The sequence below is a fragment of the Carassius gibelio genome, chromosome B13 (assembly GCF_023724105.1).
Source record: "Carassius gibelio isolate Cgi1373 ecotype wild population from Czech Republic chromosome B13, carGib1.2-hapl.c, whole genome shotgun sequence".
In the NCBI taxonomy this organism is placed as follows: domain Eukaryota; kingdom Metazoa; phylum Chordata; class Actinopteri; order Cypriniformes; family Cyprinidae; genus Carassius; species Carassius gibelio.
Window position 1 is genome coordinate 10,049,973 of NC_068408.1, and position 21,843 is coordinate 10,071,815.

Consider the following 21,843-nt stretch of genomic DNA (forward strand, 5'->3'; position numbering starts at 1 on the left):
TAGGGGGGCGAGTCTTAACTTTGATAAAGAATATATCTTAGCATTTGAGACTTTAGTCTTTGCAACTTTACAGAATTTCTTTATGCACTTGTAACACTCCAAAAAAAAAAGGAAAAATTTAAATCCCATCAATAAAGTCCCATGGCAAAAAAAAAAAAAAAAAGAAACAAAAAGAGACATAATTAGCATAGCTGCTGTTCCAACCAAGAAAAATTAATTAGTTTAACCCAAGCTAAAGAATAATAATGTGCATTTAATCAGATACAACTGCCGTCACAAATTATGAGATGCATTATTCGAATGCTTGACGAAAGAGATGTGTTTTTAATCTTGATGAGTGAGTGAGATGGGTTGTACCGTGGTAAAAGGCTAGTTAATTAGTTTGTAACTGATATGGAACTTAATAGGTAGCCAGTGCAGAGACTGTAAAATTGGGCTAATATGATATATTCTTGACCTGGTAATAATTCTAGCTGTTGAATTTTTGACTACCTGTAGCTTGTTTATTGATGCAGGAGAACCACCTAGCAGTGCATTACAATAGTCCTGTCTAGAGGTCATGAATGAATGAACTAGCTTTTTTTGCACCAGGACACGTTTCATAGTTTGTCAATGTTTCTAAGATGGAAGAATGTTGTTTGTAACATGGGAAATATGGTTTTCAAAAGACAAGTTGCTGTCTAATATAACACCCAGATTTTTTATAAATCATATGACCCCTTTAACAACATTTCAATCCTCTCCATAACATTCTTTATAATCCATAGCATAGCATAAGGCTGAAATTATCCGCAAAACGATGTCCGTTCATTTCAGTGTGTAAAGAGGAAGACTAAAAAGAATATTCCAATACAGTGTTCGCCTTACAAGCGCTGTAATTAAATAAAAATAAAAAACAATGCATTTTTCCAAACCCATAGCCTCTCCCTGAAACTGCAATTGGTGGAGGCACGACGCCCCGCCCCTAAACGCAGAGCTGTTTGTTTATATAATCTTGGTGAAGAGATTTGGTGGTTACAGTTTGTCGACATAACAAGTAAGAATCAGGACAGGGCGAGTCATTTAATCCGGTTCGAGCATGTATTTTAAGATGATTGTGCCGTTTTTGGCCGTGATTTTGGCCGTGGCGAGCGCTGGGTTGACTGGAGCCCCAATGGACGCAGACATGAACGATGAAGGGGTTAAGAGTGCGTTACAGTTCGCCGTGGCCCAGTACAACAGACAAAGCAACGATGCGTTTGTGCGTCAAGTTTCCGAGGTCATCAAGGTCCAAAGACAAGTAAGTATTTACACATTTACATTCTGTCTGTCATCGTTTAAACTGGGAACGTCACTGAATCACGCGTCTAGTCATGAAGTTCTGCCTAGAATGTGGTCACGTGACGGGGCCGTTATGCGTATTCCTGGCAGTAAAACTAATTCGAATTAGTCTGTGTTGTAGTTAGTTGGCTATCTATTCTGTATCTGATGAGTAGTTACTTGAGAAACTGATAAAGATTAAAAAGGATTTAAAAAAAAAATCTTAAAACCATGAAATTATTCCCAATTCTACAAAGAGAACAACAGAACTGTTTGCTTCAACATGAAAACTATTTATATGCAATGTAAGGATTTTTTTTTCCACATTTTGTTCACCAACAAAAAGTTTTTTTTGTTTTTTGTTTTTAAATTACCAAAGTAATATAACATAAATAACTTATTACTGCTCAAATAAAATGCCCTCTTTGCTCACATAATAATGTGTAAGGTAAAAAGTACTTCTGAAAGATCCTCCTTTTGAGCATCCGTTGATGTAGGTTTTATGTGTGACACATACATCAGGCATGGCCCAACTATGTCTGAACATGTTTCTGGTTGACACTACAGGTTGTCTCTGGCATGAAATACATCTTCACTGTGAAAATGGGCAGAACCAGCTGCAGAAAGGGTGGAGCTGAGACACTGTGTGCTGTTCATGAGGATCCAAGTTTTGCACGGGTAAGACACACTGGGTATAATTTACATAATGGTGGTTATCTGTTTACATTTCTTGATTTCCATATTAAAAGAGATTGACCCTTTTTAATCTTTTCCTTCAAGGCCACCGAGTGCAAAATAAAGGTCTGGAGCCAGCCATGGAGAAACTTCATTAAAGTCCTTGAGAACACCTGTCTGGCCTAGAGCTTGTTACTAATGCAGTTTGAGGCTTTTAACATTCATGCAGCAATACAATGGACTTGTTATTAGTAATTACGATGAATCTTAAGTCTTCTAAATCTAAATTTTATGTGTCCTGAAACCCTGGCAACAACAGATCACGATAAAAGACACTTCTGCTTCAATGTGTAGCAATTCCTAAATGGTAAAACGCATGTTTAGTTCATCCTTTACTAATAAAACATGGTTGAACACAATATGTCTGTGTGCTGTGTTTATTTGGTCCATTTATTATGGAAGTCATAGTGACTAGTCGTTACAAATTCTAGGATTGAGAACACTGTAGTGTAGGCCTGCATATTATTTGATGTATTGACATAAACAGAAAAAAACCTGTAATCCAATAGTAAACTTTGATATAATAACAGTTTAATAAGAGCTACCAGAAAGGATATATTTGTGTGTTTACTTTCAGATTTTAAAAAAATTTAACAGTGTTGCAATCACACTTTCCATGTGTGCATAAAATAAACCTCTGCAAAGTTGCTGTATTAATACAATCATGATGGTAGAGTTGAAACTATATATTTTGCCATCATATTTTGATTGACACCTCTGCTGTTGGTATAACAGCTGTAATCTATGGATGAAAAAATATATAGGATAATATATTTTTTTAAGATTTATTTTATATTGTATTTTATGTATATATTATGTATATTATTTTTCTACGCATTGTGTCCCGTTTAAGAAGACGTCATCAAGCTTGTAGCGCCCTCTATTGGTGAAAATAAACGCTGCATGATTCCTCGCTTAACCAGCAGACTGTCGGTCGGGGTTTTTGCAGTGTATTTGCAGGGTGTTTTGGAATTATAAAACGGGGACATTTCTGAAGACATCTCGAGTGGGGAACAGGACGTCCAAACCGGGAATGTAACGGGAAAACTGGACGTCTGGTCACACTACGTATTTCACGAAGCTTCCGTCTTCTAAATCTGGTCTGGAAAAGACGTATTTGACCTCTTTCTGGCAAAATACATTCACTCTGCATATTTTCCAGACCGATTTCACTTTGAAACATGAAAATTTTACATTCAGATGAGTTAAAAATAGCGGAGACTGCTTTATATGCACATCTGCCTAAATCCATAAAGGTAAGTTAAGTTTGCGTCTGTTTCACGTCGAAGGAATCTTGTAGCGCTTGTTATGACTTTAGCACATACTTTTATAGTCGCACTGAATCCAATACCTGATACTTTTTTAGGTTTATGGATTCGTTTACGCTATGAACAGAGGGAAACCACACACTTTAGAGGTATTGGTGGATACGTGGCCAGCTTTTACCACCATCATTGTTCGACCAGATCCAAATGTGAGAAATGTCGATCTTTGTTAACTATTCAAAAACTCTGTCCAAGTAAACAACATGTATGTCAATGTCACTAATGTATAAAATCTTTAGAATAATCGAGCAAAGGACTTTATGAAGAAGGTGACTCTATACAGCACCGATGAAGAAGTCTTGAGAAGAATGCTTGCTATGGAAGATGCAATTGACTGGAGCACATACTTCCTAATAGGAGGTAGGACTTCTTTTCCCCCTAAAATATTATATTATTAGTATGAATTATGGTTACTTGAATAAATTATATATATTTTTTTCATTACTAGGATGTGATCTACGTCATTTACCAATTCTTAAGGAAACTGCTGCTTCTCGGGGTATCAGTATTAAAAGGTTATCCTTGGTGCACCTTATGACATTAACTGAGCCCAATCATTTACCTGAGCTGATTACCAGGTAAGATGGTAAGCTTTTTGAATAAGTGATAAATATCAATTGTCTTTGTACAATATGATACATTTAATGCACATTTTAATAAATGCTTAAACTTTGCCTTATATCTTTGCTTCCTTCCTCAGTGACCTAGAGCCTAGATTGTCTGTCCTCAGTGAATCACATGCCAATGTGGTTAATAAGACTTGGAAATTTGGTGGGGATGACAAAGGTTACAGGAATATCCTGAATCTCATTAGACATTTCCCCACATGCTGCATTACAGATGAGAACAATCAGCCTGTGTCCTGGGTGCTGTTATATGATTATTGTGCCATGGGGATGTTGTACACTCAGCCAGAGCATCGTGGGAAGGGCTATGCCAAAGCCCTGGTGACCACAATGGCAAAGAGGCTCCATTCTCAGGGCTATCCTGTGTACTGTTTCATTGAAGAAAGCAATCCGCTTTCCTACAAACTTTTTAAAAGCATGGGTTTTACAGAGGACCCCTCTTATAGGGCTGTCTGGTATGAATTTATGTGTTAGCTTGAATACACTTGTATTCACTCTCAATATACTCATGTTTTATATATATATATATATATATGTATACTTCTTTGACATCATCATGAAATCAAATGACAATTCAGATTTTTTTTTCAACAATGTAGAATGTTTAATGGAAGGATTTTCTTTTTGTAATTTATGTTCCCTCGTAATCTTTGATCAAAAGCATTAACGTTCTATTCCTCTTCTCTGATCGCGTGTGCACCAGCATGAGGGCTTGACAATTAGCCCTCAACTGATTCCTCATAGGAAATATTTTTTCTTGTTTGATAAGAAGTTTCACTCTGGTATATATCACAATAGAGAATAAAGATGATTGCAATTAATGTTTCACACCGACTTTAACTACGTGATTTTTTTTGTAAACTAAAAGTTGTATTTCATACCACTGAAACATTTTTAAATGAATACATTTTAATTTAATAGTACAACTTTCACCTAAAATGTTGTATAAATGGAGGTCAAACCACCAGTCTGTAAGCGGAGTAATTGGGGAACAACTTCACACAAATGTATTCATGCAATATCCTATCCTGAGTTTTATTTTAACTAAACATTATATTACTTCTCAGGAGTGTTTACATGACAGCCATAACAATATTGCACTCTTGTTAAATAAATCTCAAGACACTATCATCATGCTTGCAGTTCAGTAATTGCCATTAAAGTGAAATAACTGATCATAAACATATGCTAATTTTAGAAGAAAATTTCGAATGGCACTTTGAGGCTTCTGCATTTTTGACGGAACTTTTATCTGCATATTTACTTTGACGTGCAAAAAAAAAAAAAAAAAAAGAGAGAGAGAGAGAAGCTTTTCTCGTGTCTCTCAATTACATGTGTTTTAATCGTACACATATTTTAAATAAATATTTGTACAATAATAAAGGTAATATGATAAAGGTCCCGGAAACGATTCTTCTGTGGCGTTTCATTCAAAGACGGTAAAATAGTTTCATTCAGACGTACAGAATGAATGCATGAGGACTTCAACTTTAACTTTAAAACCCTGCCTACCTTTCTACGTACTGGGTCTGCCTTTAAAAAGCACCGCACCGCAAGAGATACATTTAACACGCTAACGCCACGCGACACTCTGCAAGCGAGACACCACGCAATGCGTCAGCTGACTACCGAGGATCTGAAGACCCTGGAAGTAGATCTTAAAAACTACTTTCCACAGTCGCTGCAGGTTTGAAAGCGTTTATTGGGCTAATAAAGTAGCTCCATTTACAATGGTCATGTTTGTTTCCGTTAAAATTCATGGAACGATCTACACGCAAAGTAACTGTCACTGATAGCAGTAACGTTAAGTCATTATTTGTGGCGCTTTAACGTTCTGTAGGCTTTTGCAAACATGTAATATATGGTCTTTCTTTTTTTCTGTCCTGAATATTTAAAGGTATATGGATGTATCTTCCAGCTCAACAGGACTGGACAGAGAGCTGACCCTGTTAGTGTGCTTGTTGACCAGTGGCCAGAGTTCAGAGTTTTACTTATTAAACCAGAATACCGTGAGGTAACAAGAACATTGCGAAAACGTAAACGCTTGGTTGAATGTTTTACAATGATTAATGAGAGATTTAACAATCCATTCGTTGATTTAATTTTAGAAGGGAGACCTTTTCAAAGACTTGACTGTGTTTTCAAAAAGCGATGACTGCCTCAGAGAGCTGCTGGCACATTCAGATGTCATTGATTGGAAGATGTTTATTTGCTTGGGTACTTGCATCTCCCTTTTGTTCGTTTTATTTACATTAGTATGAATCTCTGAAAATCTTTAAGGTCTCAAACACCTGTTCCTTTTTAAACTGTCTTAAGCCGCTGAGCTTCATCATGTGAAGATGATGGAAGTCATGGCAATAAACAGAGGTGTACCTATGAAGAAAGAAGCTGTGTGCTACATGTTGGTTCTTCGAGATCCATCAAATCTCTTACACGCTGATAGGTGAAGTATATGAACTGTAATCATTAACGTCACGCTTCAGACACCATTTTATGACAGGTCATAGTTTTTAAGCCAAGCTACATTGCAGTAATATCGTCCCCTTGGAATTATAAGGTTCTATCTGTGTAGTTTTGAGATATTGAGCTTTAAAATTTTTGTGTTCCATAGACTTCTGTAGATAGAACCTTTTTGTTTTTTCAATAAAAAATCCCAAAATGTACACAACTTAAAATAAAACATCACATAATGTAAATAAATTGTCACCGAGTAAGAATATGTGAATAACTCAATTTTGACAAAAATGTCAGATAGAACCTTATAATTCCAAGGGGACGATATGTCACTGATTACAAGCACTGGAAATGAAGCATGTAACTGGCTGTTCAGTTGTCATCATTATTGTGGTGGTCTTTTTATGTATTACATTTACATTTTTTGCTCCGCTTATTGTCTGAAAAAACAATAGTGGACATAACTACATAATGGTAAATGGTTTTAAAAATAAATTTTTTTGGGGGGTACAGTCTACAAAAAAAAGCCACAGAGTAGTCTTTGATAATGCAAAACCTAATAAAATTGCATCTGAAAATACTCTTAAGCAGCCAGAGATTAATAGTTTTTTTTTTTTTTTACTATTTGTATCATGAAGAAATAAATTGTGCATAATTATTTAGTTGAATATCATCTAATGCTATTAAATGGTCTCAAAATACTAAATATTTTAAGATAATGCAGTACATTAATTTCATCTAAAAAAAAAAAGTTATGTTTATTTTATTGTTTTGATTTTTTCTTTCCCCCACAGTTCATCACTGAAGCTGTCTTCTCTGAATGAGTCTCATCTTGAGCTAGTCAACCGTAGCTGGAAGTTTGGCTGTGAAGACAGCAAACTAATGATTAAGAATATGATTTTAAACTTCCCCTCTTGTTGTGTCCTGGACTCAGATAATCAACCGGTAGCATGGATTTTAACTTATGCTTCCTGTGCAATGGGAATGCTCTACACACTTCCAGAACACAGAGGAAAAGGCTATGCAAAAGCACTAGTCACCATTATGTCAAAGAGACTGCACTCTCAAGGTTATCCAGTGTACTGTTTTATAGAGGAAGAGAACCATTTATCCTACAGCCTCTTCACAAGCCTGGGTTTCATGAAAGACCCAGATTACCGGGCAGCCTGGTTTGTCTTTAATGGTTTTTAATTGGGTCCCATCAGAGCAGCCAATCACAGTTGTTTAGCTTCTGCCTGAGATGCCATATAAAGTTATGTACAATCTTTTTTTTTTTTCACTTATCAAATATAAAACATTTACAGTCGAGCTAAACATTGTGTAGCCTCATGCTAGATTTGTTATAATAGTCAAAGGAGTCTTATTTTTCTACATATTCTTCTAGTCGAAGCAGCCATTTCTCCCAGAAAGGCATAATGTGCTCTGAGTTCAGGAAGTGAGTATGTGCGGGAGATCCATCTTTGTAGGCCACAACAATTAAGCCATTTTCTACCTGTACATAAATGACATGAGATGGAAGACTTCAATGAAGAATACATGTATGCATTTAACAGTTGTTTTTATCCAAAGCAACATACAAAAGAGGAACAAAAGCAATTTGTCAAGCAGCCAATAATAATCATAATATAGAATGACTGGTTTAATTGGCAGGTAGAGAAGAAAAGAAAACTTCAACAATTCATTTGTAATGCCTAGTATTATAATCCATCACAGAAGATTCATACACAAATGGTCAGACAAAAATGTATCAACCAGATATTAACACGTGACCGCTTATGAATGGCCCAGCCATATCATGGCTATACACATAACCATCAAAAAAATTTAGGTCGGTAAGATTTAAAAATACAGTAAAGGTATCATAAAGTCTTACAATTTCAAAAAACAATATTGTAATATATTTTTGAAATGTATTTTGATCAATTTAATGCATAGTTTCTGAATAAAAGTATTAATTTCTCTTACTGACTCTAAACATTTGTACAATAGTTTTTGTATAGACTTCAGATCTTAATACCAGGTATAAAATGTGTAACAGTGTTGTTTACCTGGTAGTTGTAGTTGTGGTCACAGTTCAAAGCTCCAATGTACGCAGCTACTTGTAATGGATTGTCGTAAGTTTGTCGAAGGAAGGGCTTAGGCTTCTCTGAGGTCTTCCAGTCAATGACACACAGTGAACCTCTGTATGAAAGAAGATACAATTTAAATAACCATAATGTTTGTGTGTGTGTGTGTATACATTCATAGGCTATACATTAAAAAGTGCATATTAGTGATTATAAATTAACAAAATTGATCTCACCTGTATTGGGCAACACAATCAACAATGCCAAGGTACTGTAATGCAGAATGATGCACAGCACTCTCAATAGCTCTCACTCCTGTTATGTCATTCAACACATTAGATACACTCTCTATATATCCGGACACCTCTGCTGGACACTCGTGGTCCTCCTTAGATGAGGTTTCCTGGGTTAAAGTGTCTTCAATGGCAGCATGGAACAGCTTTCCTTGTCTGAAAATATCTTGAACATAACACAGATTAATCAGAACGTCTTTAATAAATAAATAAATAAATATTATAATATATATATTATAATATGACATAACACAGATTAATCAGAACGTCTTTAATAAATAAATAAATAAATATTATAATATATATATATATATATATATAATATATATATATATATATATATACTTAAGCTGTATTCTCGAAACCCTTCCTCTCCGAGTTGAGCAATCATCCTTCTCTTCCATCTTTCCAGGTAAAAGGCTTGGTCAGGCGGCATGGTCTTCTGAAGGATTCTGGTCACACTGGGTGTAGATGTCTTATTAGAGTCTCTCTTTAATGTTATACGAGCCAAATCTCCTGGCACATACTCCGACTGACCTTTGGCCTCATTTAACAGTGGATGCAGGTTTTTAGGTACTTTGGGCTGTTGTGAAGGCGGTCTGGATCTTATTACAGGTCCATACAGCTGACAGTCCTCATCCTCGATGTTTTCAGGAGTCTGGGAGCTGGTTTTTGACGACAAGACCTTTCGCACCAGAGATGAATACCGTTCTGTGTCCACTGTGCTGTACTGACTGACCTTTTTGCGTGCTCGCCATTGACAGCTGGTTGAAAAGTTGTCCACAAGCAAGAAATTACCAGAGGGGAAGCCTACTGATCTCACACACTTGCATTGTATCACCAGCTCATACCTGTCAAGTTTTGAATTTGAAAATAAGGGAAATTTTCCGGCGCCCACCGCAAGCAGTCCCACCACCCCAACAAAGCTCCAGTATCCCTTACATTTTAAGGCAGGTGTTATAGCCCAAATGAAAACACAAAAGGGTATATATGAAGAGCATTTATTTAAAGGCTTATTTGCATATTTTCTGTTAATTTAACATTGCTTGTCTTTACATTTACATTTTATTTTCATTCCACACATTCTTTTCATTTCATATTGCTTTTCTTTTACAGTTTTTCTTTTTATTTCACATAACTTTTCTTTTACTCTTTTAGTGAGTTGTTGTACAAATTTGTTGCAGACTTTGCATTCTTTAAAAAAGTAAATTCGCTGTCCCATTTATCCTGGTATTTACACATGGGTTTTGGTTCTTTGGCAGGTGTGCCTTCACTCTCTATCGTAGCATCCATCATCCGTCTCGGTTTTTTCTTTTGTTGTTGTTGTTTTTCCCGCGTTATAACTCATGTCACCTGACCTCACACACCCCTCGCGACAGGCTACTTACAGGTGGCAGTTATCGCGAGACTAGTGACAGAGCTCAGATTGGGAATGTTTTTATTATTATTATTTTATTAATAACGCAGGTTAAAATAAAAAAAAAAAAAAATACGGGAGATTTACGGGAAAATACTAATACGGGAGGACGGCGGGAAAGAAGGGTAAAATACGTGACTTTCCCGGCCAAAACGGGATACTTGACAGGTATGCACCAGCTTCATTACTTGCATTGTAATCGCCATACGTGATGGTCTTATCCTGTTTCTGTAGTAACTGTTGCAGCTATTTGCGCATGCTTTGGAAAACGGACAGATACATTTAAATAAATAAACAAAAATAAAAAGATTTGCAAAGCGGATTTGCGACCTGCAGTCGTTGCATACCGGTGTTTCAAATGTAGCGTGAACCTGAATTATGGGAATTGTAGTTCGAACTGCTTCGAAAGTTCGTTAAACGCGTTGTCATAAAACATAATTTCCCACAATGCAACTTTTTGATATAGGCTTTAAAAATTTCATAGATTTTTACTGACAGCCAACGAACAAGGCATGTATAAAATAGTTATATAGGATTCAATTTCCAAATAAAAGAATTGTATTGAAATCACTCGAAGGTTCTCAACACGTTACTACCACCTGGTGGTCAAAACTCCCACAACTGCTTCTCAAACGTCTTAAGATTTTGTTAATGTACTCCTTAAATACTTTCACAGATTTGCAAACTAGGTATGTAATGAGAACTTTCTTCTCTTTTCACTGTATTCTTTCAAAATTCAACCAATTCAAGTTTTAAAGACTTTTATTTTGACGTGCTGCCAGAAAAATATTTGAGCCGGATGTGAACAGTGACAGGCGAAAGTAGAGTGTGAATAACAGCGAGCTCTTGGAAAGTTAAAAGTACAGTTTAATGTACAACCCAGAGACGACACAATAAGCGAAAGATACTCTGAACATGACATCTATCTCAGAGGACAGTGATAAGGAGAAGGTAAGTGTTGTCACATCTCTCTATTGTAAAGATAAAGCATATTAATTGATGTCATACTAACCGCCCAGCTCGGTTTGCACTTGAAGTGAGTAATCGTACGGTTGTCACACTCACTCATAACATTAACTCTTTACTAGCTGTTCCTCAATAAAAACTACAAAACAGTTTTAAATAGTCGTCGTATCAGATCTATCTATCTATCTATCTATCTATCTATCTATCTATCTATCTATTTTGTTTTAACTAGTTGCAAGTGTAATTATACTTTAGTGATATTTGCCAATACGGTAGTTTTATTTGTTTTGTAGTTGTATTGTACTTGCTTTCCCTTTTTTTCTGCAGAAATGTTTCTTTTTCTGAACTCTTACTGTTACAGAAAGCTAAACTTACTGTTACGGTTTGTGGGATATATGACTGAATACATTTTCTTTGCTAACTTGGATTTTGAACAGAGCTCGTGATTTGATAAGCATATACAGCAGAATAAGATATTTTAGCATTTTTAGCAGACTGTTCAAAAGACAGCCTCTGTGTACATGAGATAACTTTAGTTTTCAGTCTTTGTTTGAAGCTCTCTTCTTGATTTGTCACAAGTTTTCAACAAATCATGTTTTATGTTAGGTGCGCTCTGTATCAGTCGACTTGAACAATGATGCATCTCTCATAATTGATATCCCTGATGCCCTCTGTGAACGTGACAAAGTCAAATTTACCATCCATGTCAAGGTGAGACAACAGATCATATTTATAATCATTCAAATGAGTAAAGTTACATGCACATATTCATGTATTTCATAGTGTAACTTACCATGATCTGTGTTACTGGAGGACAGTATGTCTTTGACTCATGGTGTCGATTTGTTCTTCACTTCCTCTCAGACCACAATTAGTTCCTTTCAGAAGCCGGCATTTTCTGTGCCACGACAGCATGAAGATTTCATCTGGCTTCATGACACAATCGTGGAGACCGAGGAATATGCTGGCCTCATTGTAAGTTAAACCCTGTTTTTATACAGTCTATGGTTAAAACCCATATTCATATTGTCTAGATTTATGAAAGCTCATCAGCAGCAGCAAGCATTCTGTTGGCAAACATGAAAACCACAACGTTTCTCTAGTGACCATCAGTCTGTTTTGTAGACTGTTGGGATAGCGAAATGTCTTGCATTTACCATATTCCTTAGATTCCTCCTGCCCCACCAAAACCTGACTTTGAGGGTCCCCGGGAGAAGATGCATAAATTGGGAGAGGGGGAGTCCAGCATGACAAAGGAGGAATATGCCAAAATGAAGCAGGAACTTGAGGCGTGAGTTTAATTATATATATATATATATATATATATATATATATATATATATATTTGTTTTTGTTTTTTACATCGTTGTGGCATTACTGACATTTAAAATAATATATTTAAAACATTGTATCCTTTCAGGGAATATCTTGCTGTTTTTAAGAAGACCGTGCAGGTTCATGAAGTCTTTCTTCAGAGACTCTCCTCCCACCCCATCTTCAGAAAGGACAGAAACTTCCAGATATTCCTGGAATACGACCAGGATGTGAGTCTTCCGTTTTGTCTTTGCCAGTCCTATTCTTCCCAGACCAGGAAACAGAGAGACGGTGAGAGGGACTGTTGGCAGTACTCATTTCCTGCAAAGCTGCAATGTTGGCAGTTTATAGACAAATGGAGAGAGAGTGGAGGATGAGTGCAGAAGATATAGGGGAAGGAGATGAGAGGATACTACTCTGAGTGCCACTTCCTGCTTAGTTCAGTGCAAAAACTAACTCTGACTGGACAACTGTTTTTGCTGATGTAAAATGTGTATATATATATATATATATATATATATATAGATATATATATATATATAGATATATATAGATATATATATATATATAGATATATATATATATATATATATATATATATATATATATATATATATAGATAGATAGATATAGATATAGAAAGTTTCTTTAAACTAAGCCAAAACCCATAAGTCTTGTATTGCACTGATAAGTGTCAGTTATACTGATAACAAAGACATGTGACCTCCTTTGATCCCAGCCAGTGGAGATAAAGAGTGCGCACTATGGTTCTGCCTTCTGATTGGTTCATATTGTACTTGACTCTGTAATCCTCTTCTCATTTGTTGTTTAGCTCAGCGTGAGGAGGAAAAATGCCAAGGAAATGTTTGGAGGGTTCTTTAAGAACATGGTAAAGAGTGCTGATGAGGTCCTCATCTCAGGGGTCAAGGTTAGTGTGCCATTCAACTCTCTGTGGGTGTGTTTTTATTGATATTGACACAAGGCAGCAGTGTTCTGTCTCATGTCATGATATGTCAGTTTATTCAACTTTCTTTTTGCAGGAGGTTGATGAGTTTTTTGAACAGGAGAAGACTTTTCTGTTGGATTATTCCAGTAAAATCAAAGATGCCACCGCTAAGGCTGAGAAAATGACGCGTTCACACAAAAGTGAGACCATTTCATCCAAATAAATCAGCTGGCTACATGTATTTTGAGTTTTATTTATGCTAAGAGGCATTCTTATTCACAGAAAGATTGTCTTTCTTTTCTAAGATGTTGCTGATGATTATAACCACATTTCTGGGGCTCTGAACCACACTGCTGCAGACAACAACACTGCCTTTAAAAAGTAAGAAATATGTTCGATTTCATATTGCTTACAGAAAAATGATAGGCAAGTGAAACAAGCTCCTTGGTGTAGTTAGTAACTGTTGTTAACAGTCAGTACTGTTATATTCACTGTCTCGCCTAAAAAAGTTGCCAGTTGGATTTAAATAAGCAGATACTAAAGAGTTGAGGATCTAATCATTATTACAGTGATTAATATGTTTCTGACTTGTTGTATGTTTGGCAATTCTTTTAACACTAACGATGCAGTGTATAGCTTTTCTCAATATATATATATATATATATATATATATATATATATATATATATATATATATATATATATATATATATATATATATATATATATATATATATATATTCAACACAATTAAACATGCTAGTCAGAAAAATTTCAAACAACAACATTAATTTTAAACAACAGTTTAACTAAATATTTTTTCTCCTTCCAGGCACTTAGAAAAATCTGCTGAAGTGTTTGAAAAGCTTAGAGTGAGTATCTGTTTAGGATCTAACTTGCCAGCCTAATTTGTATTTACTTTAATAGGACCATAAGTGTGTGTGCTTTGCAGAAATTGGAGGACAGGGTGGCATCGGATCAGGAGCTCAAGCTGACAGAATTGTTGAGATACTACACAAGGGACATCCAGGCTGCCAAGGTGACACCTTCCTATTTATGTTATTTCAGTTGTGTAACACTACATTGGTTACATACATTGCCTGGATTTTTACCGGTCAATGAAACATTATGCTTTGCTTTGCCTGCCGGTTTGAAAAGTACCCGCATTTGGCTGACCACCCTGCATCATTATTCACTAAAGACACTAAAGATTTATCCTGATTATATTCTGAGCAATAACGCATTCCCTTCCTTCCATAAGGATCTGTTGTATAGACGTGCACGGGCACTTGCAGATTACGAGAACTCCAATAAAGCTCTTGACAAGGCTCGTCTGAAGGGAAAGGACATTGCACAGGCTGAGGAAAACCAGAAGAAGTCTCTGCAGAAGTTTGACAAGCTCTCAGAGTCTGGCAAGAAAGGTGTTGTACATTCAAAACTTAATTTTATTTAACTGACTAATAACCTTGATGAATTACTCTGATGATCTGAGATGGTATATGACGAGTTAAGATGGTGATTATAGCTCTGGGCTGGTAGCCAGAAGAAGTAGGTTTAAATCCTGTAAGGAGCCGTCTGTGAACTATTACCATTGTGCCTGGTAATACGGTCAATTGCAAACACATTTTGAAAAAAATCATCATAGTGGTTTAATGATCAGTTTTGGGTGACCCTTTCCTTACTTACTAATATTGATTTCTTCTGTTTGTAGAGCTCACCAGCTTCAAAGCGAGGCGTGTAGTAGCCTTCCGTAAGAACTTGATCGAGATGACTGAGCTGGAAATAAAACATGCCAAGGTGAGGAGGTGTCTCGTGTTGAATCCCAGTTTGTGGACCCTCTCTGTTTTATCCCAGTTTACTTCCTGTCATTATTACTGTCCTGTCAAAATTACCTGTAAAATTACAAAAAATAAAATCTAAACAAATTGATAGGGCTGCACATAAGTGTATGCGCAATGCGACATTGAAGGCTGGACTAATGGCTGCTGAAATTCAGCTTTGCCATGCCATCACAGGAATAAATAAACTGCTTTTAAAATATATAAAAAAATTTATATTCTAATAATATTTCACTAGACTTTATGAATGAAGGCCAAATAAAATGTATCCGTAAATCAACTAAAAGCAGCCTTGGTAGACATAACATTAAAAAAAAAATGAATGTCATTTTTTTTATTTGCTGACCCAAAACTTTTGAACAGTAGTGTAAATTTTTCTAGGTTAATAGGCGTGATTTTAAGTGTGTTTAATGTGTTTTGGCCCAACACGTTGACTTTCTTCCCTCTGTTCTCTCTGTTGTGCTCTCTCTTCTTTACACTCACTACAGAACAGCATGTCCCTTCTGCAGGGAACCATTGAGATCCTCAATAGCAACTGACCCACACGATGAGGTCGGTCACTGGATCATCTTGAGGTCCTTGTATTGTTACTAACCCATTAGAGGGGAACCTGAATGCACCTACTTCAAAAACTTAAATGTGGTTCAGTAACCTCACCAAACCGTGCAAAAGAGCCACTACCAATAATGTCTCTACCATGTTTACACTATCTCGTTGTTGTTCTTCTCCCATTCTCTTTACTGCCAGTATCTTGCCACCAAACTGAGGGCAGTGAACATGACATCACCCAAAAGCTCTCCCATTTTTTTGAATTATCAATAACACAATGTGTGTATTAGCATCCTTTATATATACAGTATTCCAAGTTTTGCCAGATTAGATGTTTTAGTTAGGATTATGCAGGCTGATATAACACACAGTGATATAACCACAGTGACCGAAGATTAAATGCATAATTGTTGATTGTGACTGCAATTTCGTACCTTTAAATGTGATTGATCTGCTTTTGGCTGTCACACTGGAAAGCTGATGCATACTAATCATGAACTATCACGTGAATTGACATATGACGACAAACAGAGCGGTATAACGTGTTACGTGACCTTGAATACTTCAGCTTATAACTTCTTATAACATTTTTCTCTTCAGTCGATATGTAGAAAATGTAAGCACCAAGGAAATGTTGACATTAATTTACGATCAAATACTTTCCAATTACCCTTTGGCAGGGTCAAAAACAGCACTTTTCGTTTTGTATCTGCCTATTTTTGTTTTAAACTGTACACTGACTCTTATGTCTCCATTTGGTGTGTGGGTGAATCCCACAAGTCTCAGTTTTCAGTTACTATTAGTAGTTTTGGAATCCAGAGTGTTTAATGGTCAAGGTTACACAGCTATGTATAAGTTGGTGCTTCCATATGTGTAACCAGGAAACGCTTTCCCTCGAGTGAACTGCATGTTTTTCCAAAACTAATCCTTTTCTGAAGACTGAAGTCAGATTCTATTGTAAAAAATGCCACCCATTTAAGTTTTAGTTCATTTAGTTTAAGTTGGGCTACACATCCTTTCACTATTAAATATAAATCGGCATTCCTTAACCAAATGTATTTTTATACTTGATTAAATGTTTCCTCTTGATGTTGTTACTAACAGTTTAAGACTTCCTACATTTGAATTGGACCAAAATATGTGTTTGGTTTGATGTAAACACAAAAATATGTAACTTTACTGATTATGGAGATTATATTTTGTAAAAGCATTATTACAGTCATGTCTCAGAGAAGACAATTTTTACAAATGATTGTGTAAAGGAAAGTTTTCACATGGACTATCAGCATTTTTATGAAAGCTTGCAATAATGAAAATAAATATGCTCTGCTTTCCCATTTTGTGGCTTTTTTCTGTCTTTTTTAACCTGTTTTTGATAAGTGATAAGACATATCAGTTATTAATGGTTTGAATATGTTCTTTTTCCACCAGAGGGTAGCAGTGCTTATGAATTTCAATGACGTGTCACACTTTGATTGCATGCTCTAAGAAATGCTAAATATCAGACATCATATTAAGACCCAATCTTGCAGGTAAAAAGAAGCAATAGCTCTTTACCAGTGGCTTTTGCACACTGATTGCTGTTTTAGTTTTTTTTTTTTTTTTTTTTTTTTTTTTACCCCCAGTGTCTTCCTCCTCCCTTTAATTTTTAACTGGAGTTGCTGTACACATTTTGGCTGTACACGCGGAAAAAAAAAAGGAATTGTGCTTTATAGCACTAAAAGCGGTTCTTTGGTTCATAATTGTAGGGGAACGACTTTTAGTACTATTTAGCACCTATTTTTATAGGTGCAATATAGCACCTTTGTTAAATGGTGCTATGTAGAACCATAAGAGGTGCCATATAGTACTTTATTGCTTCATCAAAAATTATGCTCAACAGTGGTTCTTTGGTTTTTTATCATAGGGGAACCTCTTTTGGTACTATATGGCACATATTCTTAAGATAAGATAAGAAGCTTAATAGCACATTTGTCAAAATGTGTCACACAGACGAGGTATCATATATGACTACCACAGATGAGCAAATAAGCTTCTAAATGACACTTTTACTTAAGATGAATAATAACTAATAATTTCTTACCAAATTGCAGCTTTACAGATTCAAATTTGTGTACTAAATGCTCACTGAGAAACAAAATGCATCCCAATTTCAAAACCTTTAAATTTATTTCAGCAGCAAATAAAAAGTACTGACAAGCCAGGAATTATGCATACACAACATCACAATATATGGGGAGTTGTTGTTTTATACACATACAAAATAATGCAACAAGCTTGAAATATATATATACGTTGGGACACTGTACAAATTGTGAGTAAAAAAGGAATGGAATAAATTACAAATGTCATAAACTTCTATTTTATTCACAATAGAATATAGATAACATATCAAATATTGAAAGTGAGACATTTTGAAATGTCATGCCAAATATTGGCTCATTATGGATTTCATGAGAGCTCCACATTCCAAAAGAGTTGGGACAGGTAGCAATTAAAGGCAAGAAAAGTTAAATGTACAAATAAGGAACAGCTGGAAGACCAATTTGCAACTTATTAGGTCAATTGGCAACATAATTGGGTATAAAAAAGAGCCTCTCAGAGTGGCAGTGTTTCTCTGAAGTCAAGATGGGCAGAGGATCACCAATTCCCCCAATGCTGCAGCGAAAAGTGGAGCAATATCAGAAAGGAGTTTCTCAGAGAAAAATTGCAAAGAGCTTGAAGTTATCATCTACAGTGCATAATATAATCCAAAGATTCAGAGAATCTGGAACAATCTCTGTGCTCTGTCAACACAACGCTCTGTCAGGATTTTCAGCGGCTATGATGTCACTAAATGGTGACTTTTCTCTCATGTATTTTAGTGACATTGATTATAGGGGAGGGGCTTTCTACAAGACTTTCAACGTTTTGACTTCATCCGTTTATAATAGCTGGGCCTCTTTTTTTTCTATTAAGCTGATCATGGTGGTGCAGTTATGTAGTGTAATGTGACTCATCATGACTGGCCAAACGTCTTTGCACTGATGCAAGAATGAAAGAATTTGATGGCAGACCAACACACCATGCTCTGCCAAAAAAAAAAAAAAAAAACTTAATTTGGACTCTCAGACAAGTTGGAATTGTCATCGCAGTCAGGATGTGGGTCAGTTCTTCCAAACCACAAAACAGATATGGTTGATGTCAGCAGTTGAGGTGAAAAGTTTTATGGTTTTGCATTTGAATATTTGTACATAAGGGTAGAGTCCTCATCTACTGTATATTTGGAGGCTATCCAGTAATGTGATCAGGTGTGAACATCAATGAATAACTTGCTAGCAGTTTTTATGGACTTCTTTTTTATTTATTTATTTTTTTACTACCCTGGAGAATAACTGAAACCTTGAACACCAAAAAATGCACGCACCAAACCTTTTGAACAGACTCTATCTATTCCCATAATAAAATTACGGGAACAACCTGTAAAAATACAGAACAATCTGTAAATTTTACTGTCTACGAAACAACAAAAAACAGCAACAAAAACATTTTAATCTGGTAAATCCTACAGCCTTTTCTGCTGAAAGGTCAAGGCCAAGCTGCAACTAATATCTGGGTCATACCTTTAACATATAATAACAACCACTACACTATCACAGTTGGTAAAGAAAAAGCCACAGGAATAAGCAAAGTTCATTGCAAATAACCTTTAAGCTTAGGTAAATATTAATATATAGGCTATGTTGTGCACAGTTTAGTGTGGAGTTTCATGTCTTTTGTGTCACTTAGCGGTGAACACATAATAAAATAATTTCAACAGTAATTAAGTATCCATTTATTTATTTGAATAGTAATTGAATAAATGCTATAATAGTGTCAGTCTGTCCATCATAATACCAAAGCAACCCACCACAGGTCGATCAGGACCCTGAAGGGAACTGTGCAGGATGAATGTACATTCTCCCTTACATATACAATACAAAGTTGAGCAGCTGAAACAGAAATATAAGACGTAAAGTGGGTCATCCAATACAATTCCACCTACTTTCCAGTCATACTAGACTTTCATTATGCTCTTTCAATGCCATTAAATCTTTATATACTTCTGTCCCAGTTTCCTTTTAACCACAATCTAAAAATCATTCTACGGACCTACTTTCCTACAGAGTTTCGAGATTGTATTTGGATTACCCAATCACATGTCAGAATTCTGGGTCAGAGTGCCTTGTCCTGTGTCAAATGACTGCACTTGCACACACAAAACAGAAGATGGCAAGGGCAATGTACGCGTAACCCCCCATGTTTTTTAAAGAAAGAAAGGCTGTTAACTGAAAATGCAATGAATCACTTATATTTACATTTATGCATTTAGCAGATGCTTTTAAATGAAGTGACTCACAGTGCATTCAGGCGACAAATGCAGTGAAGTTGATAGTGACGTAAAAAGTCAATATCAATGAGAAGATATTTAGGAGTATTTCCTGATTAATGTTAGGAGCGTGTTTTGGCTGATGAGATTTCACAGTGGGTGGGGCTACAAAAGGGACGAATCCCATAATGAGCATGCAAACTGACAGAAAATTTAGCTGTAACCCAGACAGTATGAACAGTTAGAAACTCAGGTGCTGAAAGTGCTCTGAAGTACTCCACGATGTTCTCTAAAGTCAGTGAGAGCATCTGCTCTGATTCCCCTGTGTTCAGTCCATTGAGTGGTTAGAGCGTCCTCGTTGCACTGCTTGGTCTGCTTGGGTGTTCAATCCCTATTAGTATTAGTATTAGATACAAAGTAAACGTGTAAATAAATAATTAAATACATAAATATATGCATACATGAATGAATGAAAATGGACCTACTACACTAAATTATTACTTTATAACTTTATAAATCCACCTAAGGAAAATGTGATGAAAATCCATTACTCAGCACAAAAACAACCCAAATTGTTTCTGACCGAAATTTGGATATCTATGATTCTCGGAAATGTATAGCATAGCGTCCTTTTATATACCTTCATCAAGCAGACCAGTTTGTCCACTTCTCTTGATAAAAATTGGAGAAGCAGTTTTTTTTTGCACTACAGACATCCCAACATTGCAGTAACAGCTGAGACACTATCCACCATGCAGTCATTTATAGGTTATATAACGTTCTGGACTCCATCTGTGCTCTAGACTAGAGAACAATGCATGTACTGTACTTTTGTGTAATTGCAAAAGCATTTTTAGAATATTTATTATATTTTGGTTTCCAGCTTGATTTTTAAAGTGAACGGATTTAATATGAAAAAAAGGTAACATTTATAATTCTTTTGCATTTACGTCCATGTGCTAATTACAACCATTAGGGTTAGACAATAACAAGCAATGAATTAAAAAGTGTGAATAGTCTTTCACAATACTTCTCTAGACCATGCAGTACTGTATCTCGGACTTTCTTGCTCACTAAGCAAACAGACCACGTTGACTTGACCTCAAATGGCTAACTGATGAATCCACGAGTCAGCAGTAAAACCAACAGTTTCATGCCAGTTTTTCCAACATTTACATACATATGGGACCTGTTATAAAACTCAAGGCTATTATGAAGCAAATACATTTTCTGGGCACTGTTTTTTATCCTAAGGGTGAATAAACATTTGGAAATATTGAATTAGGACATGTTTGGACACGTTGTTTTGATTTTTAAAGAAAACTTATGTAACTTTTAGGTCACACAATATAAATTTGACAAAAGTTTTACATTTGCAGGTTCAATAGGCTTACAGGATTATGCAACTACAAAGAAAATGAAGTCTGAATAATGCAGTAATCATACTATTGTCACCTTTTAAGTATATTCTGTGCTTATATAGAAGTGTAAACTACAAAGAAAAAACAACAGACAAGACATTTCACCTTGAAAGTAATTGCCAGAAGTTAATTATGTTTCTTAGGAGAGACAAGAAGGTGTGGAGTGACGCACTAAAGCTGCTTTACTGTTTATTTCTCTCAACGCCCTCTTATTTGATTTGATTCTGTGAGTACTATTACACCATG

The 21,843-nt window shown here is 35.8% G+C and overlaps 5 protein-coding genes across 6 annotated transcripts; 4 read left to right on the forward strand and 1 right to left on the reverse strand.

Moving 5' to 3' along the window:
• The first annotated feature begins 950 nt into the window (after positions 1-950).
• Positions 951-2,393, forward strand: cst3 (cystatin C (amyloid angiopathy and cerebral hemorrhage)). Its single transcript, XM_052571964.1, has 3 exons — positions 951-1,279; positions 1,867-1,977; positions 2,080-2,393. Exons 1-3 carry the CDS (start codon positions 1,079-1,081, stop codon positions 2,158-2,160), a joined length of 393 nt encoding a protein of 130 aa, XP_052427924.1. The 5' UTR covers positions 951-1,078; the 3' UTR covers positions 2,161-2,393.
• Positions 2,394-2,915: 522 nt separating this feature from the next.
• si:dkey-76k16.5 (uncharacterized protein LOC566887 homolog) lies at positions 2,916-4,819 on the forward strand. Its single transcript, XM_052571962.1, has 5 exons — positions 2,916-3,290; positions 3,401-3,508; positions 3,599-3,719; positions 3,808-3,937; positions 4,060-4,819. The coding sequence occupies exons 1-5, from the start codon at positions 3,216-3,218 to the stop codon at positions 4,457-4,459; spliced, it is 834 nt and encodes a 277-aa protein (XP_052427922.1). The 5' UTR covers positions 2,916-3,215; the 3' UTR covers positions 4,460-4,819.
• A 597-nt stretch (positions 4,820-5,416) lies between these two features.
• si:dkey-76k16.6 (uncharacterized protein LOC566817 homolog) lies at positions 5,417-8,414 on the forward strand. Of its 2 annotated transcripts, none has more exons than XM_052571960.1 (5): positions 5,417-5,672; positions 5,883-5,999; positions 6,094-6,202; positions 6,302-6,428; positions 7,234-8,414. In XM_052571960.1, exons 1-5 carry the CDS (start codon positions 5,457-5,459, stop codon positions 7,628-7,630), a joined length of 966 nt encoding a protein of 321 aa, XP_052427920.1. In that variant the 5' UTR covers positions 5,417-5,456; the 3' UTR covers positions 7,631-8,414. The 2 variants fall into 2 exon arrangements, with proteins under 2 accessions (XP_052427920.1, XP_052427921.1); XM_052571961.1 differs by having other exon boundaries at positions 5,667-5,764.
• Positions 7,594-9,470, reverse strand: mgme1 (mitochondrial genome maintenance exonuclease 1). Its single transcript, XM_052571963.1, has 5 exons — positions 9,336-9,470; positions 9,144-9,259; positions 8,742-8,964; positions 8,488-8,620; positions 7,594-7,931 (listed from the first exon to the last, which is right to left on the reverse strand). Exons 2-5 carry the CDS (start codon positions 9,232-9,234, stop codon positions 7,800-7,802), a joined length of 579 nt encoding a protein of 192 aa, XP_052427923.1. The 5' UTR covers positions 9,235-9,259; positions 9,336-9,470; the 3' UTR covers positions 7,594-7,799.
• Positions 9,471-10,997: 1,527 nt separating this feature from the next.
• snx5 (sorting nexin 5) lies at positions 10,998-17,165 on the forward strand. The gene is made up of 13 exons (XM_052571958.1): positions 10,998-11,166; positions 11,788-11,892; positions 12,046-12,156; positions 12,351-12,472; positions 12,602-12,725; positions 13,328-13,423; positions 13,536-13,641; positions 13,747-13,822; positions 14,274-14,313; positions 14,394-14,480; positions 14,703-14,862; positions 15,153-15,238; positions 15,768-17,165. The coding sequence occupies exons 1-13, from the start codon at positions 11,131-11,133 to the stop codon at positions 15,816-15,818; spliced, it is 1,200 nt and encodes a 399-aa protein (XP_052427918.1). The 5' UTR covers positions 10,998-11,130; the 3' UTR covers positions 15,819-17,165.
• The last annotated feature ends 4,678 nt before the right edge of the window (positions 17,166-21,843 follow it).

What these genes read in the sequence shown, in the direction of transcription:
- cst3 (XM_052571964.1), top strand. Translation starts at nt 1,079, where the DNA reads ATGTATTTTAAGATGATTGTGCCGTTTTTGGCCGTGATTTTGGCCGTG. An exon ending in TCATCAAGGTCCAAAGACAA is followed by an intron (nt 1,280 to 1,866) that starts GTAAGTATTTAC and finishes TTGACACTACAG; the next exon opens with GTTGTCTCTGGCATGAAATA. An exon ending in AGGATCCAAGTTTTGCACGG is followed by an intron (nt 1,978 to 2,079) that starts GTAAGACACACT and finishes TTTTCCTTCAAG; the next exon opens with GCCACCGAGTGCAAAATAAA.
- si:dkey-76k16.5 (XM_052571962.1), top strand. Translation starts at nt 3,216, where the DNA reads ATGAAAATTTTACATTCAGATGAGTTAAAAATAGCGGAGACTGCTTTA. An exon ending in ATCTGCCTAAATCCATAAAG is followed by an intron (nt 3,291 to 3,400) that starts GTAAGTTAAGTT and finishes ATACTTTTTTAG; the next exon opens with GTTTATGGATTCGTTTACGC. An exon ending in CACATACTTCCTAATAGGAG is followed by an intron (nt 3,720 to 3,807) that starts GTAGGACTTCTT and finishes TTTCATTACTAG; the next exon opens with GATGTGATCTACGTCATTTA.
- si:dkey-76k16.6 (XM_052571960.1), top strand. Translation starts at nt 5,457, where the DNA reads ATGCATGAGGACTTCAACTTTAACTTTAAAACCCTGCCTACCTTTCTA. An exon ending in ACTTTCCACAGTCGCTGCAG is followed by an intron (nt 5,673 to 5,882) that starts GTTTGAAAGCGT and finishes GAATATTTAAAG; the next exon opens with GTATATGGATGTATCTTCCA. An exon ending in AATCTCTTACACGCTGATAG is followed by an intron (nt 6,429 to 7,233) that starts GTGAAGTATATG and finishes TTTCCCCCACAG; the next exon opens with TTCATCACTGAAGCTGTCTT.
- mgme1 (XM_052571963.1), bottom strand. Translation starts at nt 9,234, where the DNA reads ATGCCGCCTGACCAAGCCTTTTACCTGGAAAGATGGAAGAGAAGGATG. An exon ending in GTTTCGAGAATACAGCTTAA is followed by an intron (nt 8,965 to 9,143) that starts GTATATATATAT and finishes GTTATGTTCAAG; the next exon opens with ATATTTTCAGACAAGGAAAG. An exon ending in ACCACAACTACAACTACCAG is followed by an intron (nt 7,932 to 8,487) that starts GTAAACAACACT and finishes ATTTATGTACAG; the next exon opens with GTAGAAAATGGCTTAATTGT.
- snx5 (XM_052571958.1), top strand. Translation starts at nt 11,131, where the DNA reads ATGACATCTATCTCAGAGGACAGTGATAAGGAGAAG. An exon ending in ATGAAGCAGGAACTTGAGGC is followed by an intron (nt 12,473 to 12,601) that starts GTGAGTTTAATT and finishes GTATCCTTTCAG; the next exon opens with GGAATATCTTGCTGTTTTTA. An exon ending in AACAACACTGCCTTTAAAAA is followed by an intron (nt 13,823 to 14,273) that starts GTAAGAAATATG and finishes TTCTCCTTCCAG; the next exon opens with GCACTTAGAAAAATCTGCTG.